The sequence below is a fragment of the Cydia pomonella genome, chromosome 25 (assembly GCF_033807575.1).
Source record: "Cydia pomonella isolate Wapato2018A chromosome 25, ilCydPomo1, whole genome shotgun sequence".
In the NCBI taxonomy this organism is placed as follows: Eukaryota; Metazoa; Arthropoda; class Insecta; order Lepidoptera; family Tortricidae; genus Cydia; species Cydia pomonella.
Genome location: NC_084727.1, coordinates 6,612,606 through 6,628,936, shown reverse-complemented (window position 1 = coordinate 6,628,936; position 16,331 = coordinate 6,612,606). Strand labels below are relative to the sequence as shown.

Sequence of the window (16,331 nt, the reverse complement as noted above, 5' to 3'; positions counted from 1 at the left end):
TTTTAAGACACACATAACACCACATGGATTATTCGATTAAAATGAACATATGAACTGCACCGTGATGACTACAAACAATAAAATTGTATAATTATAAAACCTATTTGTTACACCATACACGAAATCAATTATACACCATATTAAGGCCCTGCGCCCGATACAATTACGGTAAATAAGCCAAAGAGAATTTATATGTTGATATTGAAACAAGGCTTTGCGCTAGCATGCACGTCCGCGCGTGGCGACAGCTGGCCTTGACTGAATGAAGCATCGCATTAAGCAAAACCATTATTATTTTGCTACGCAGAAACATTTTCTTGTGCCGCAAATCAGGCGCAATACCAAGTACAGTACCAATCCCTAAACATTATATTTATGACTTATCATTTTAGTAATTTATTTTATCTCTGACGAGTAGCTACCTTTCTAGTGACAACCCTTAAGAAAGGTCATTGACCCTACATCAATCAGTATGATTGTGTATTATGTGCTAAATGTTGCAAATATATTACTAAATACAAACGTTGACCTTGTGATATTACATCACAACTATAGCAATGCTTCAATAAAAAATCATCTACGTCTACGACACGATGTTTATGACGAGATTTGTAAATTGTATAAGTAAATTGTACCTAACGGCATATTAAGCTACCAGTAAAAATTATAATGAAATTGAATGATTTTCAAAAATCTTTTAAGCTTGAAGTGATCGCTTTTTTGTTGCAAACGTACAAATAGAACGCAAGTAGAAGTACAATATAAATTCCTTATCCCCTCTTAACTAAGTACAAAACAAAAACTTTGTTGATAAACAAACGAACATACACGCATATATTTCATTCGCTCAAAATATATAAATAGATGCCAACGCTGCCAACATAACAAATATAGGGTGGTCAATACTGACAACACTATTCAAGCTCCTTTTAAATACGCTGAATACACACATAACGTCTTTATTTGATAAGCACATATATTTATTTTATATATAGTTTTTTTGTTCTAAAAACTAAATATTATAAATTATATTGAACAGTCAAATATATATACGAGAAGATTTTTATTTTATTTTATTAAGTATTGCAATATAATAAAATCAGTTGTCATAATATTGTAAGCAAAGATGGCGTTTCAATCATAACCTCAATTCGATTGACGCGGAATTGTTTGTACATCGTATTGTATTCCAAAATAAAAATTAACTAGAATTAATTAAGTTTAGTAATAGTAAGTTTCTCTGATAGTTCATAAGTACACCACCAGCATGGCGGATGCTGCGGCTAGACAGTTGCAGTACGAGTATAAAGCGGTATGTTATTTTAATTTTTACATTAACGAATTTCATTATTATTGTGCAACAGATTACATTTCACATAATTATTTACGGATAATTAAAAATTTATATCTTCTTTTTTTTAATAGAACGTTTCTTATAAGGTCACGTCGTAATAGCATTCATCAACAATGTTTTTTGTGTTGTAGAATTCAAATCTCGTACTCCAAGCCGATGTGCGGCTTATTGAGCGCCGCGGCCGTGATGAGGCTACGGGAGAGGTTCTCTCGCTGTCGGGAAAGCTCACGGGAACGCGTATGGGCGACCGTGCGCAGCGCACAAAACCAGACAAAGCTGAGGAACGCAAAGTGAAGTAAGTATTTTAACCTTTTGAACGCCAACAACACCTAAATGCGCCGTTACTAGTCGTGTCCACAGTGCCACGGACACCTATAGGTGTTATGACGGATGCTGTCAAAGTAACCTTCACACTTTTGAGTAAAGTTTATATTAGCTCCTTTGCACCCGGGATCTTGGAGTTTGAGTGATGTTTGTGTTTATGACATTTTACTAATTTTGATAAACCACTTATTTTGGTATAGGTTTCTTTTCACACAGACTAATAATTTGACTTTTCAGTAGTGTCTAAGGGTGGTATTCCACTTGACCAATTATATGGTCCAATGTGTATTTGCGTCTCACATTTTGCTTGATGACAGAGTGAAGCGCAATGCCCATTGGACCAAGAAATTGGACAGGTGGAATACCACCCTAAGATCACATTTATAAAGTACATTTTTATTGAATTCTTGAAACATTGCCTTATTTGCTACTTGTTGATCAGCTGGTCATTAGTTTGTCAAATTTAAAGCATAAGGTGTGTTTGAGTATTTTTTTTAAATCTGAATGTCTGTTATTATAGTAAGATAGTCAATAATTTAAATATGGTCTAATTTTGGTATTATGAATAATTTTACATTATTAATTACATTCCTTCTTGGCAATAACCCTAATACACCTTACTAAAATGTATTTTTAGTTTCAACATGGCTTTCTGATTGAGTCAAGTTTCTGTTTATTAAGACACTATATCATCCTTACCCAGTGTCTTTTTTGCAGTTTTGAATTAGAAATCTTCTTTAACCTAATTATAGTTGATAATTAGATAAATGCAGTGATGACTTGTTTTTTTTTTAAAAAGAAACTCTGGACTTTACAGGATATAAGTTAACATTTTCCCATTAAATCTGTTACACATTTTCCCATCTCCTCAGACGGCAGAAACGTGACGAGGCATCATATGAACTATCAAAGTCCAAAGGCAATCGTGTTGCCTGGTCAGACGAGAACACTGGAGCAGTATACCGTCCCAGAGCCCAGCACACTAGACATGCTTATGAACTGCTGCTGTCCTTCATGCAGGGTTCCCTTGGGGACCAGCCAAGAGATATTCTTTGTGGAGCCTGCGATGAGGTGAGCAATACATATATACTACATTTAAAGGTGGTACAGCTCAGTAAAATAAAACATAAGTTCAATGAGCCACTGTTTACGTTGAGCTACTGTTCACTGTACCCAAATCATTTGGCTTACTAATTTGGCAGAACCGCTAAACAATATATATTGGAGAAGGTTCAATGTAGTTTCACGAAGATACTGAAGAAACTCAAAAACAAAGCCCTATGAAGAAAGACTGCACTTCCTAAAGCTCACAACCTTGAAAGAGCGCAGAGAACGTGGAGACCTGATCAAGACATACAAAATACTAACCCAACACCATGACCTCAAAGATTTTCTAAGGGAGGTCGAAGGTCCTCTATTTGTTATATATTATTATTATTAAAGTCTTTATTATACGAACTGTTGGCAGTCTATTTAACAATTCCTTATTATATTAACAATTCCTATGAACATGTTCGTAAGGTCTTTTGACCTAGGCCTCTTCCGAATCACCTTTTTCTAATATATTTAGGTATTTGTCCAGCATTTTCTTCCATTTTTGTCTATCTATTGCCATTTCTTTTCAGTTTTGTCCTATTGTTTCTATGAGGTCTTTTTCCCATTTTGTTTTTGGTTTGCCCTTTTTTCTTTTGCCAACTTTTGGATTCCAATTCGTAGCAATTTTTGTCTATCTGTTATTTTTCATTCTGGCTATGTGCCCTGCCCAATTGTATTTTTGCTTCAAAATATGTACTGCCGCGTCTCTAAATTTAGTTCTCCTTCCTATCTCTATGTTTCTAACTAAATTTGTTTAATAAGCTGAGTTAATTACTAATCTTATTGTTGACAGGTACTAGTAGTGCTCAAAAATGACAGACTAAAAGACCCTGAGAAAAAGAAAGAGATAGAACTGCTCCTTGGACCTATTCCCGATGACAGATTTGCACTGCTTGTCAATTTAGGTAAGAAAATGTACATTTGTTGTAGAATTTGTAGCATATTTTGCAACAACACACATGGTTACCTATATTTAAGGGTCCCCAGCAAGCTGGGTTCTCAATACAAACGTAGTTACACTCTCATTTCAAAACGACTAGCTAGATTTCTCTGAAATATTTTGGACTTACAATAGCATAATGTATCTATGCCTGTAATTAGTTTATGTAGCCTCAGGTACCATAGTTAAAAAAATATAGCGAATTTAAGATTTTCATACAAAACTTGCTTTTGCTCTATTTAGTTTGTTTTATGGGAATTGTTCGTTTGTATGGGAAGGTGAAGACTGATTTTTTTTACTGTGAAACCTATACAGGGTGACCTTAGCCATTGGACAAACCCTGAAATCCCACGTAGGGTTACTTCTCAGGAATGCTCTGACGTTAATATTTTTTTAATTATAACAAAAGAAAAAAAAAATTCGAACAAAAGTTATTTGCAATAATCGACAACAAAAAGAAACACACTTTGGCAGTGTTTTGATAATGATGACATTTTTCAAAAGTCAGAAGCTTATTAGTGTCATAAATAAAAAAGATAATCAAAAATTCCATACTATTCTTTGAGGATATTACCTTAGGAGCTACTAACACATACAGGCTGCTCCAAAGTAAAAAATGGTAATTTGTTAATTTCTTCGAAACCGCTACTACACTCGTGTTACAACAACGCCATATGCAATATTTAATTACATTTTATAAAAATAAACAAAATAAAAAAATTATATATATTTTTTTAAATTAACTATGCCATTTAGTTTCCTTAAACGTACTTACTCATAAGCGCTGGTGGCCTAGCGGTAAGAGCGTGCGACTTGCAATCCGGAGGTCGCGGGTTCAAACCCCGGCTCGTACCAATGAGTTTTTCGGAATTTATGTACGAAATATCATTTGATATTTACCAGTCGCTTTTCGGTGAAGGAAAACATCGTGAGGAAACCGGACTAATCCCAACAAGGCCTAGTTTATCCTCTGGGTTGGAAGGTCAGATGGCAGTCGCTTTCGTAAAAACTAGTGCCTACGCCACATCTTGGGATTAGTTGTCAAGCGGACCCCAGGCTCCCATGAGCCGTGGCAAAATGCCGGGACAACGCGAGGAAGAAGAGAGAAACGTACTTACTCATACCCCGGAGTTAACGGAATTCAATAAAAACACAGTGTATAGATATATATAGAATAAAGGAGCTTCACTCCTGCTCTGCTCTATTCAGGACGATGTGTGCCTTAATTCGTAATGTCATGCGATTAAAGATTAGATGTGACAAATCTGCGCGTCTTCCTGGATTCGTTGTGCCATTCGTTAAATCTGATAAAGAGATAGTTCGAGTCCCGAAACAGGACAATTCATTTTCACAGTCAGACAGAATGTATCCCATTTTCACTGGGCAGAATTGTATCCCAATAAATTCTTTTGGATTATAAGAACATGTTAAACTACTTTTAGGGGACCTGTAAATCCTGTAATGACCATATTTTTGTAAATATTGAATTTAAAATATCTTTTGGCACACGTCACGTGACCAAGCTCGAAACGTCATTGAAGATTCTGATGACGTCACAACTCTCGGATTGACACTGTTGATAGTTAGGCGATAAACAACAAATGCCAAATGTCAGTTGACAGTTCGTATCTTCTACGTGTGTATGTAGTTATGTGTCTAACCGTAAGCTGTGACGTCACACAATTTTCAAAGACCGTTTTGGGCGCGAAAGCATCTGTCAAAATATATTTTGTTAATTTAACATATTTAAAGCCGTTTCTAGTATATAAGTTGAATTTTAGGGCAACTTTTAGTTGATATAGAACGTAATACAAGCGTTTCAAAAAATTTGAAACAACCCTATTCATATTTTCACAGGCAAGAAAATAACAGACTTCAATATCAGCTCGCCGACAGAGGGCAACACTGAGATTGACGAGACGTACGGCATCAATGTGCAGTTCGAGGAGTCTTCAGATGAAGATGACGAGGATGCCTATGGAGAGGTGAGGAGAAAAAGTCAGGGTCCAGTACAGTCACGTCTGAAAACATCGACACGATTGAAGTGCCAAAAATATGTATACACGACCATAAATAATAAAATAAAATAAAACAGCCTTTATTTGCGACCTCTTCTTTCTGTATTGCATGCCAAATACTTAAAAGGTATAACATATAAACTGTATTCAAATATAAAAACATAAGTAGTTAATATTGTACATGAGTTTTTTTTTCGTTTTTTTTGGGATCCCCTTATGGGTATAGGCCTATACACGACCTTATGGCCTATATATTAGGGTAGTGTATACATATTATTGGCACTTTGTCCGTATCGATATATTCATACGTGACTGTACCAGATGGGTGGAATGAAACAAACCACCAACCCAATCTCCACTGTCTGTGCTTTTCTAATCTTCCTTCTTCAATAGGGGATATGACGCAAAACTGCGTAGAGGGCTTTTTATTTTTATTAATTACATCACACGTTTATGGGGAGGGAGCGGGTCAAGAAAATGTGACATTTTGTGACAAGGGGGAGGGGGGAGTCACAAACTTTGTGACGTCAGTTTAACTTCATCAGTAATCGTAAATTTATATTAGTTGTTTTTTCATTCGCTGTACAGATAAATAACGAGTTTTTAGAACGATAATAATTGTATACGTTTAATTTTCTTTCGTAAACGTTTTTTTTTATTATTACTAATATATTTAATGGTAAATAATTCGGTTCGCCGATTTCGTTGGAAAAAAAAATTGGCAAAAATGTGACGTCACACCCCCTCCGTTTGCCAAATGTGATCAAGTGTGACAAGGAGGGGGGGGAGGAGAAAAAACCTAGAAATAGAAACCTAGCGCTGCACTGGTCGTTTATTAGTGTAGGTTTTAAGGTTCTGACGGAAGATCAGCGCTGTGGTCTCCGCAGTATCGTTGCTGAGTCAGCGCCTATTCTTTACCACAACACATGCCCCTCTACTAATAACTCTAGTAATCTAACAATAATACACGTACTTCATTGTTATTGCTATTAGTGTCCAATTGTATGTTACTTTTTAGGGTTCCGTAGCCAAATGGCAAAAAACGGAACCCTTATAGATTCGTCATGTCCGTCTGTCTGTCCGATTCTGTCACAGCCACTTTTTTCCGAAACTATAAGAGCTATACTGTTCAAACTTAGTAAGTGGATGTATTCTATGAACCGCATTAAGATGTTCACACAAAAATAGAAAAAAAACAATAAATTTTGGGGGTTCCCCATACTTAGAACTGAAACTCAAAAAATCTTTTTTCATCAAACCCATACGTGTGGGGTATCTATGGATAGGTCTTCAAAAATGATATTGAGGTTTCTAATATCATTTTTTTCTAAAATGAATAGTTTGCGCGAGAGACACTTCCAAAGTGGTAAAATGTGTGCCCCCCCCCCCCCGTAACTTCTAAAATAACAGAATGAAAAAACTAAAAAAAATACATGATATACATTGTCATGCAAACTTCCACCGAAAATTGGTTTGAACGAGATCTAGTTGGTAGTTTTTTTTAATACGTCATAAAATTAAAAAAATAAATTTTTCATCAAACCCATACGTGTGGGATATCTATGGATAGGTCTTCAAAAATGATATTTAGGTTCCTAATATCATTTTTTTCTAAACTGAATAGTTTGCGCGAGAGTGAAATGTGTGTCCAAAGTAGTAAAATGTTGAACAAGATCTAGCAAGTAGATTTTTTTTAATACGTCTCAAATGGTACGGAACCCTTCTTCCGACTCGCACTTGGCCGCTTTTTCTTTATCTCTTGTTATTTGTTTGTGTCAGAAAGCATGTAAGTTGTGGTTGAATAAAGATTTTATCTATCTATCTATGTGATGTGATAGTGCTGCTCTCTGGCGGCAGAACATTGCAGTAATACTCCCTATTGTTTTTCATTCTTCAAGTACGTAGTATAAGTATTGTAGTTCAGGCGATTTCCGAAACCGACGACTGGCGCCTATTTTGCGTGACGGGGTTGGGGTAGAGTAGTCCTGCCATCCCAACTTCTCAAGGAAACGTTTGATGCTGAGTAGGACCTCGGGGAGATCTTTCAGAGATCCCACAGTTTTTTATGAACCCCATTTTTGTTGTAAAAATAGTTTCTATAATAATAGTTATGTAATTGCATGATTTCTTTAGTAATCTAAATTGTATTTTTTTTCTTCTTTTTAATTAAAAAAAACATCTAGATGTAATGTTTTGAAAAGATGTGTCCCGCCGAGTTTCTTGCCGGTTCATATTGGGATACCCTCCTCCAATTGAGGGGGGATTTAAATCTTCTCGGGTCAGAGGTGTAGGGTTAGAGCTGGCGTAGCTTTATTTGACGTTCATAAGCGCATTGTAATATGCGTTCTTGAATAATAAACTATCTTTATCTGATTTGATTTGTCATTGCATGTTTGAGAAAAGCACTATACAAATCTCGGCGAGAAACGGGGTTGCCGGTTGCGTATTGCTAGCCGACCTCGCAACGCTCGGTCGTCTATATCTACTTAGCCTGCAACCCTTAGTTTCCCGGCCTCTATAGTAATGTACTATTACTCTTACTTGATGTTTGAATTGTTTCTATTTAAGAAGCAAAAGCAATAGTAATCTTACTAACATTTTGTGCAGGTACGCGAGGAAGACAGGGAGGAAGGAGAGGGATCAGACAATGAGAAAGAGAAGGAGAGTAGCGCAGAAGAGGACAGCGATGGCGAGGGCAGACGCAACGCCATACACGCTAATGTAACTATAGACTGTCAAGCCATTTCAGTCAGTAGAAAAGAGCGGCAAATTAAAAAAAAATTAGGCGCGACGGGTTGTCCCTTAGAAAATTTGAATTTCGCGCCTTTTTCTATTGACAAAGTGGTTTGACAGTGACAACTATTATTTTTCAATATATGGAGTGTGGAATTAAAAGGAGTGAACTCTCTTATGGTAGAACTGTTGCAAAAGTGTCCAGCTGTCAGCTATAAATAATAGTTCCAAATCTCTCCAGAGTAGCGCTAGAGTAGCTAAGAACCTAGGCGTTATTGACGGAGTGAAGTGCGATGTCTATGATTAGATTTTTTTTCAGTATTCTAGGTATTGTAGCGCCACCTATTTATGGTTTTTTGATGACACTTTTTGGTACATGGAAATTCCATTCCTTATATTCATATTCATATTATTTATTCACAATATTTATAATATTACATGTCATAATAAGAAATAATAATAATAATTCGTATATAAGTGTACATTCGTAAAAGACCAACAACTAATAACTAACTAAAGCTCAACATACAAAAATTCGTCATAACTGTAGAATGTGTGTTCGAGAAGCCAAGCCTTCAGTCTAGCCTTAAAACATTGCAGCGACGGTGACGAGGTGACTGTCTCCGGTAACCTGTTGTAAACAGTTGGACCCATTATGTGGGTCACCTTATTAGACCTTGCAAGTCTACGTTTTACTTGGACAAGTTGTTTAGGGTTACGCAGCTTGCGGGCAGAGTCGGCGCGTTTTTTATATAGAGTCAGGTTGGTATACACGTAAATAGCGACTTGTTGTATCACTACTGACGGCAAAGTCAATATACCTAGTTCTCTAAAATACGCTTTCGCGGAGGTATCCTGGCTAACCTGTGCCACGCACCGCACGGCTCTTTTTTGAAGACGGAACCTTACCTCCACCTTCCATAGTTTCAATCATATAAATTAATATTATAAGACTATTATGCACTGATTAATCTATTCGTTTTTGTCTTTCGAATTTTTGATCGGATTTGTACATAAAAAGTAAAGGTTATTGTACTAAAAATGAATGTTTACTTTTTTTGTAATACCTAGTTTTTGCGAAGTGTTACTTGTCAATTTTTGACATCTATCAATAAGGATATTTAGACTACGCCCCATAATGGCATCATCACCATCAAAAAGTCGTTTTGCACTAAGTTACAATACGAAGATGTTTTTTTTAATAGGCGAATTCCAGAAAAAATCTTTAAATGTGATCTACACTGTGAAAATCTTTCCTATAGGGTTCCTATAGGGACCGTGCGCGTTGGAGGGTCTGCCATCTTGTGGTCTGAATCGGAACCATAAACATGTACATTTACACGTCACGTGTTTTCTTGTGCATAGTAGGTTCCGCCATCTTGTGGGCTACATCGGAACAATAAACATCACATTTACGCCTCGCGCCAAAAATCTGACGGCTCCTGTGCTGCCTCCTACAGTTCATGCACGCTCCCTATACTTAAACACAGATACAACGTTGGTATTATATTATAAAAATAACCTGTTTTGAGCATTAGGAGTTTAATCCTGTATGTTTTAGCTTTCAGAGGAGCAGTCCCACAAACGACGCGATACAGTCATCCATCCAATGGATATCGACGCCTATTGGCTACAGAGACGGCTCTCCAGGCATTTCCCTGATGCTATGCTGTCGCAGGCCAAGTCCAGCGAAGTACTTAAGGTGGGATATGAATAATTGCAGGCGTCCATAGGCTACGGAGACTGCTTACCACCAGGCGGGCCGTATGTTTGCCACCGACGTAGTATAAAAAAAATCTGAAGGGTAGCATAAGTGTTGCAGTTATTTATAGCAAAGAGATTTTTTTAGCATTTAGGGTCGGCAACGCGCATTTAGGGTCGGCAACGCGCATGTAACACCTCTGTAGTTGCAGGCGTCCATAGGCTACGGTGACTGCTTACCATCAGGCGGGCCGTATGCTTGCTTGCCACCGTCGTGGTATAAAAAAAAAAAAGAAAAAAAAAAGAGAATTTGAAATAGAGGTGGATTGTCAAAGAATTTTTTTTAGACAGTAAATTTACTGCCATCTTTCAACAAATGATTAAAACTTTAAGAACACCATTTGACTTTGATCCTTACTCTTTCACTGATATGTGTTAAATTTGTTAAATATCAAAAAGTGGCGCCATCTTACCGGGCGTAGGCCAAAGGTTTTTGCGCCATCGCTCAAAACGATGCCGCCATACCTTTGGGCTTTGATCTATTAGATGGCGCCACTTTTTATATTTATCAAAAATAACACATATCAGTGAAAGAATAAGGATCAAAGTCAAATGGCTTTCTAAAAGTTTTAATCATGTTTAAGATGGCAGTAAATTTACTGTGGCTACAATATTTTCTTTGACAATCCACCTCTATTTCAAATTCTCTTTGTCTATAGTAATCTATTCTAGTTACGAGTGTCGTAAAGCTTGACTAGTAATATATGATCACGCGCCAATTTCATTGGAACTAAATTTTTCATACTGAACTGAACTGTCACCGAATACATATAACAGCGCCCTCCTGACAATGATCATATATTTCTGGTCGGGCTTTATCTATGTACGACGCTCGAGTAAGTACACATTTAGCATCGCCGGTTCCTCAGCTATATTGTTTTGGTTTCAGGCGCTAGATGACGCTGCTGACGACAGGGATTTGGAAAATAGACTAGTGTTGATGCTCGGCTACGACTGCTTCGAGTTCGTCAAGATACTGACCAAGTACAGATACACCGGTGAGTCGAAGTGCCTTTCAGATTTTTTTTTAGTTAATCAGAAACCAATCATCATGAGTACAGTCACGTCTGAAAATATCGATACGAAAAAAGTGCCAAAAATATGTATACACTGCCTTATTATATGGGCAATGAAGTCGTGTATACATATTTTTGGCACTTCTTTCGCATCGATATTATATCGTATCTCATAGTTAGCGTGCTCCACCGTAAACCGCATCATCACTTACCATCAGGTGTGATCGTGGTCAAACGCCTGCCTATCCTCCATTTAAAAAAAACAGACCGCGAGACAGGAACAGATATCCATGGCCAATCGCCTCCCGGGTAACTCGTATAGTGGTTAACGGCTATGTATGATGAACCCTCGTGGGCGTCAGCTGCCGCTCCGTTGGTGGGTTGAGGAATGGCAGCCACCGAAACACGTAAAAAAAAATCGCCTCCCGTTTGATACTTTGTCAGATCTGTAATCTATCTGTAATGCTATCTGTAAATCATGACATTATTTTAATTACAGTGTTGTACTGCACGAAGCTCGCCTCCGCTCAGTCCGAGAGCGAAAGGCAAGCACTCCGCGATGAAATGAGCCGGCAGCCGCATCTTATGAAGATATTGGCTCAGCTGGAAACGGGGAAAGGAGATGATGAGGTAACGTATTGAGTCAACTTATTAAGAGGAAAGAAGACGGCTATTTCTCCATACAAACGTGGTCCCAGTTCAGATCAGTTTTTTTGTTGGTAAAAAAAGTTTTACAGGTCACACAGGTACATTTGAAATTATGCTAGTTATACATAATTCTAGATAAAAATTAACAGGTGAAAGTTTACGGTATAGGTAAAAAACTTAAGTAAGTCACCTGTTGTATGTAGTTGTGACGTGTTCGAATAGACAATACATGTTTAAAAGACACACACAAACAAAACAAATGTCTATTTGAACACGTCACAACTACATATAACAGGTGACTTACTTAAGTTTTTTACCTATACCTGAAATTTAATAATAATTGTGCAATAGTTATCACAGTTTTTTTAAATTATCTCTTTCATAAAATCATCGACAGAATAACATGCTCGGTCTAGAAGTAAACATTTAAGTTTTTTAGCGAATATTGAGTCACTTTCCTTGCTGGATATTGACATTATGGAAAATTATTTATATAATTTGATGTATATTAACAATAGCTATGCCCCTACCTTTGACTGTTTTAGATTTATTTGATTGTTGTCATGATTAGCGAAAAACAGTCTGCATAAAAAAAAATTAAATGCTCCTAATTCTTATAATATTGGGTCATTACCTATGAAATTGGCGTTTTTGTTCATAAGTATTAGTCATGTCATAGTTTATTTATTTTAATAGTGACTTCGAAGTATTTTTTCATTTCATTTGTGCGCTACATAACAACGATTTTACATACAATTATTTGCTACTTTTATTGTTTTATGTATTCAGAATACCGTCCTGAAAACAGCTCTTTTGAGTATTTAAAACACTTATATTTTTCTGACGGGACAGATTTAAAAAAATTATGAGATAGAAAATGTGCCTTAAAAATGTCTCAGATTACTGGCAAAAATTTGTTTGGTTTGAAAATGCCATCACAAAATAATCCGCAAATTTCATTGTATGAAAAATCGAATTTCGTTAAAGTTCTCCATACAAAACGCCGATTTCATAGGTAATGACCTAATAATTACAAAATTAAAATGTCCCCTACGTAGTCCATAGCTGTGGTTAATATGAATAATATGCAACAAATTGTGTCAAAATATTATCAAAGGCGGCGCGCTCGGGCGAGGAAAACGCACGCGCCGCCTCGGGCGAGGCACATCTACACTGGCCGGTTTGTGCGTGAGGAAATTGCCTCGCGCGTATGCTCGCTCTGTGTGGACCCGGCTAATAATGTTAATATCCGGAGAGGAAAATGAGGACTACGTTTGTATGAAAAGGCGGTTTCGCGCCGGTCCTCCACTTTCGTCCTAACCCTTTGAACAACGAGTCCCACCATCCTTGTTCATCCATATCATTTATATTCTAATATTATAAAAACAAAAATAACTATTTTGCTTGTTCCTCTGCCATGCAGATTAAATAAATAAATAAATATTATAGGACATTATTACACAAATTGACCAAGTCCCACAGTAAGCTCAATAAGGCTTGTGTTGAGGGTACTTAGACAACGATATAATATATAAATACTTAAATACATAGAAAACACCTATGACTCAGCCTCAATAAATGTCCTTACCAGGATTTGAACCCGGGACCATCGGTTTCATAGGCAGGGTCACTACCCACTAGGCCAGACCGGTTGTCTTAAGCATATAATAATTGGCTACTTGACAGTTTTTTGTAAATAATGTTAATCTATCTTGATTTTCCTGAGGATCAAATGTCTATATAGGACTCATGGCATTTAAGTAACACAAAGGTCAGAAATGAGAGTTAAAGTCTGACGCTCGCACTCGACGATCGAAACGCCTCTAACGAAATGATAATGTAATGTGACGTCACATTACACAACTCTGTCCTAAATGTATGGAAGATCAAGGAAATTGCCATTTTGCCCCTGAAATATTGCGTTTATGCGTATAGTTGTCATACAATTTATTTTTCAATAAATTGTAAGGAATCGAATGGTACCATATTCTATTCTGTTTTTGGAAGGCAAAAAAAAAATATTTTTTTGATACTTCGGAGCCATGTATTTTTTTTATAATCACAATATATTTTTTTAAATTATACTTTTTTATGATGCAGGCTCATTTTCTATCCATTTAACTAAATTTTGTATTTATTACAGAGCGCCCAACAATCGGAAGCGCCCCGCAAGCGCCATAAAGCAGAAGCAGCAGGCAGCGGCCAAGCCGCCGGCAACAGGCAGATGCTGCAACTAGAAGAGCTGGTGTTCGCCGCTGGAGCCCACTTCATGGCCAATAAGAGGTGTCAGCTACCACCTGGGTCATTCAGGAAACAGAGAAAAGGTAAATTATGTATATCATCATAGCCATGACAGTTGTCAGATTGATATCAGGCAGATTTTGCAAATTGAAGGGCTGGTGCTCGCCGCTGGAGCTCACTAGATGACCAGTAAGATGTATCAGCTACCTCTTGCGTCATTCAGGAAGCAGAGGAAAGGTAAACTGTAATGTATCATCATAGCCACATGACAAGGCAGTGATCCGGTTGGTAACAGGCAGAAGAGCTGATGTTCGCCGCTGGAGCTCACTTCATGGCCAATAAGAGCTTTCAGCTACCTCCTGGGTCATTCATGAAGCAGAGAAAATGTAATAGATACATAATATATACACACTAGGGACCTTATTTTGTCGAATTTATATTTTTCTACGGGGCACCCGCTTAATGTAAAATCTCAATGTAACTTTTTTGTTCAGATTTTTTAAATACATTTTAGGGTCGGCAACGCGCATGTAACTCCTCTGAAGTTGCAAGCGTACCGTATGCTTGTTTGCCACCGACGTACTATTAAAAGAAATCTTTCATAAAAAAAAAATTAACAAGCAGAAACCTCTGTGAACGATTCTATTTAGGTTAGAATAAATTTAAAAGTGGAAAAATTACTGCCTTGGGAGAGACTTGCAACTCACGGCCTCTAGATCGATACTCCAGCGCTCTGCCAACTGAGCCACCAAGACCTCATCCATTCCACTTTTAAATATCTTCTTTCATTTGACGAGCGGTCCAGCCTAATGGGGACCTTGCCTTTGAAGCCGATGGTCCTGGGTTCGAATCCCGGTAAGGGCATTTATTTTTGTGATGAGCATAGATATTTGTTTCTGAGTCATGGGTGTTCTGTGTATTAAAAAAAAAAGTAAGTATTTAAGTATTTGTATATTATATATATTGTTGTCTGAGTACCCACAACACAAGCCTTCTTGAGCTTACCGTGGGACTTAGTCAATTTGTGTAAGAATGTCCCTATAATATTTATTTTATTTATTTATTTAAAGTTTAATAAACATTTTTGTATTTTCACCAGGTTACGAAGAAGTTCACGTGCCAGCCCTGAAGCCGAAAGCTTTCGATAAAGGGGAGACTCTGTTGCCGGTCGAGAGTCTCCCTAAATATGTGCAACCAGCGTTTGAGGGGTTCAAAACCTTAAATAGAATACAGGTGAGTCAGTATTTTGGTAATGTTTTGTGCCATTAAGGCATTTGAGGCTAATCAAGATGTTTTATAGTATTTACAGTACATATGGTGCTACTTTAGCGCACTAGTGCGAAAATTAGCATATTACGTTACTGTGTCGAACATTTAAAGGGCCATATGTACTGTAAAACGTTGTACGATACATGTGCGAATAGATAATTCGCAACTCGTGTCGATTTAAGACACTCCCTTCGGTCGTGTTTTAATTTATCGCCACTCGTTTCGAATTTCCTATTTTTCGCACTTGTATCGTAATGTACTATTTCCTACTCCTCTACTGTTATCTGTCATTTATGCATTAAAACCATACATTTCAAGGTTTCAAGAAAAATCTATATTGTATATTCCTCATAACAGCACTTGTGCTTTAAATCGCTATAACGTTACTGCGATTAATGGCTACCAACCTAACAAAATCAAAACTAATACAGTTTTAAACTAAGTGCATTGCTGCCAACTACTACTTACAAAATATGTATTTGGTTGCATAGTAAAAACAATTATTCCATAAGTCAGAAACACGCATGTGACACCCGTAATATAGCAACACCCATAGACTACGAAGACCGCTTAGCGATGCTTGTTAGTATCCGTAGGCTACGGTGGCCAAAATCGAGAAAAAACTGTCCAAACATTTAATTTAGCAAGTAGCAAGTACCAGGGCCTCATGAGTTACGAGAAGGTGTCGCCGACCGGCCGGGCCACGAATACTTTTGCTTTGTTTACCTAAATTAAGATTTATTTTTGTTCCGAGACCGAGTGAGATAAAATGACATTCAAGTGACCTTTATATTCGAATATCAAATGTGAAAAGTCTTGTGTACTACACGAGATCAAAGTTATTTACATTTCGTAAGCTTTTGAGTCCCTTACTACGTTCAAGATTCTAAATTTGATTCTATAGAATCTTTCGCTTGAACGTGACTCAAAAT

General features: G+C 37.1%; 1 protein-coding gene across 1 annotated transcript in view; it reads left to right on the top strand.

The window, feature by feature from the left end:
• The first annotated feature begins 1,121 nt into the window (after positions 1-1,121).
• LOC133531352 (U5 small nuclear ribonucleoprotein 200 kDa helicase) overlaps positions 1,122-16,331 on the top strand; it is a 73,671-nt gene continuing 58,461 nt past the window's right edge. Inside the window, exons 1-11 of the mRNA XM_061869513.1 lie at positions 1,122-1,312; positions 1,486-1,649; positions 2,551-2,749; positions 3,567-3,678; positions 5,571-5,698; positions 8,339-8,452; positions 10,026-10,166; positions 11,115-11,223; positions 11,741-11,871; positions 14,033-14,213; positions 15,230-15,363. Coding sequence (XP_061725497.1) covers positions 1,268-1,312; positions 1,486-1,649; positions 2,551-2,749; positions 3,567-3,678; positions 5,571-5,698; positions 8,339-8,452; positions 10,026-10,166; positions 11,115-11,223; positions 11,741-11,871; positions 14,033-14,213; positions 15,230-15,363 — 1,458 coding nt within the window. The 5' untranslated portion in view covers positions 1,122-1,267. The remainder of the gene's footprint in view (positions 1,313-1,485; positions 1,650-2,550; positions 2,750-3,566; positions 3,679-5,570; positions 5,699-8,338; positions 8,453-10,025; positions 10,167-11,114; positions 11,224-11,740; positions 11,872-14,032; positions 14,214-15,229; positions 15,364-16,331) is intronic.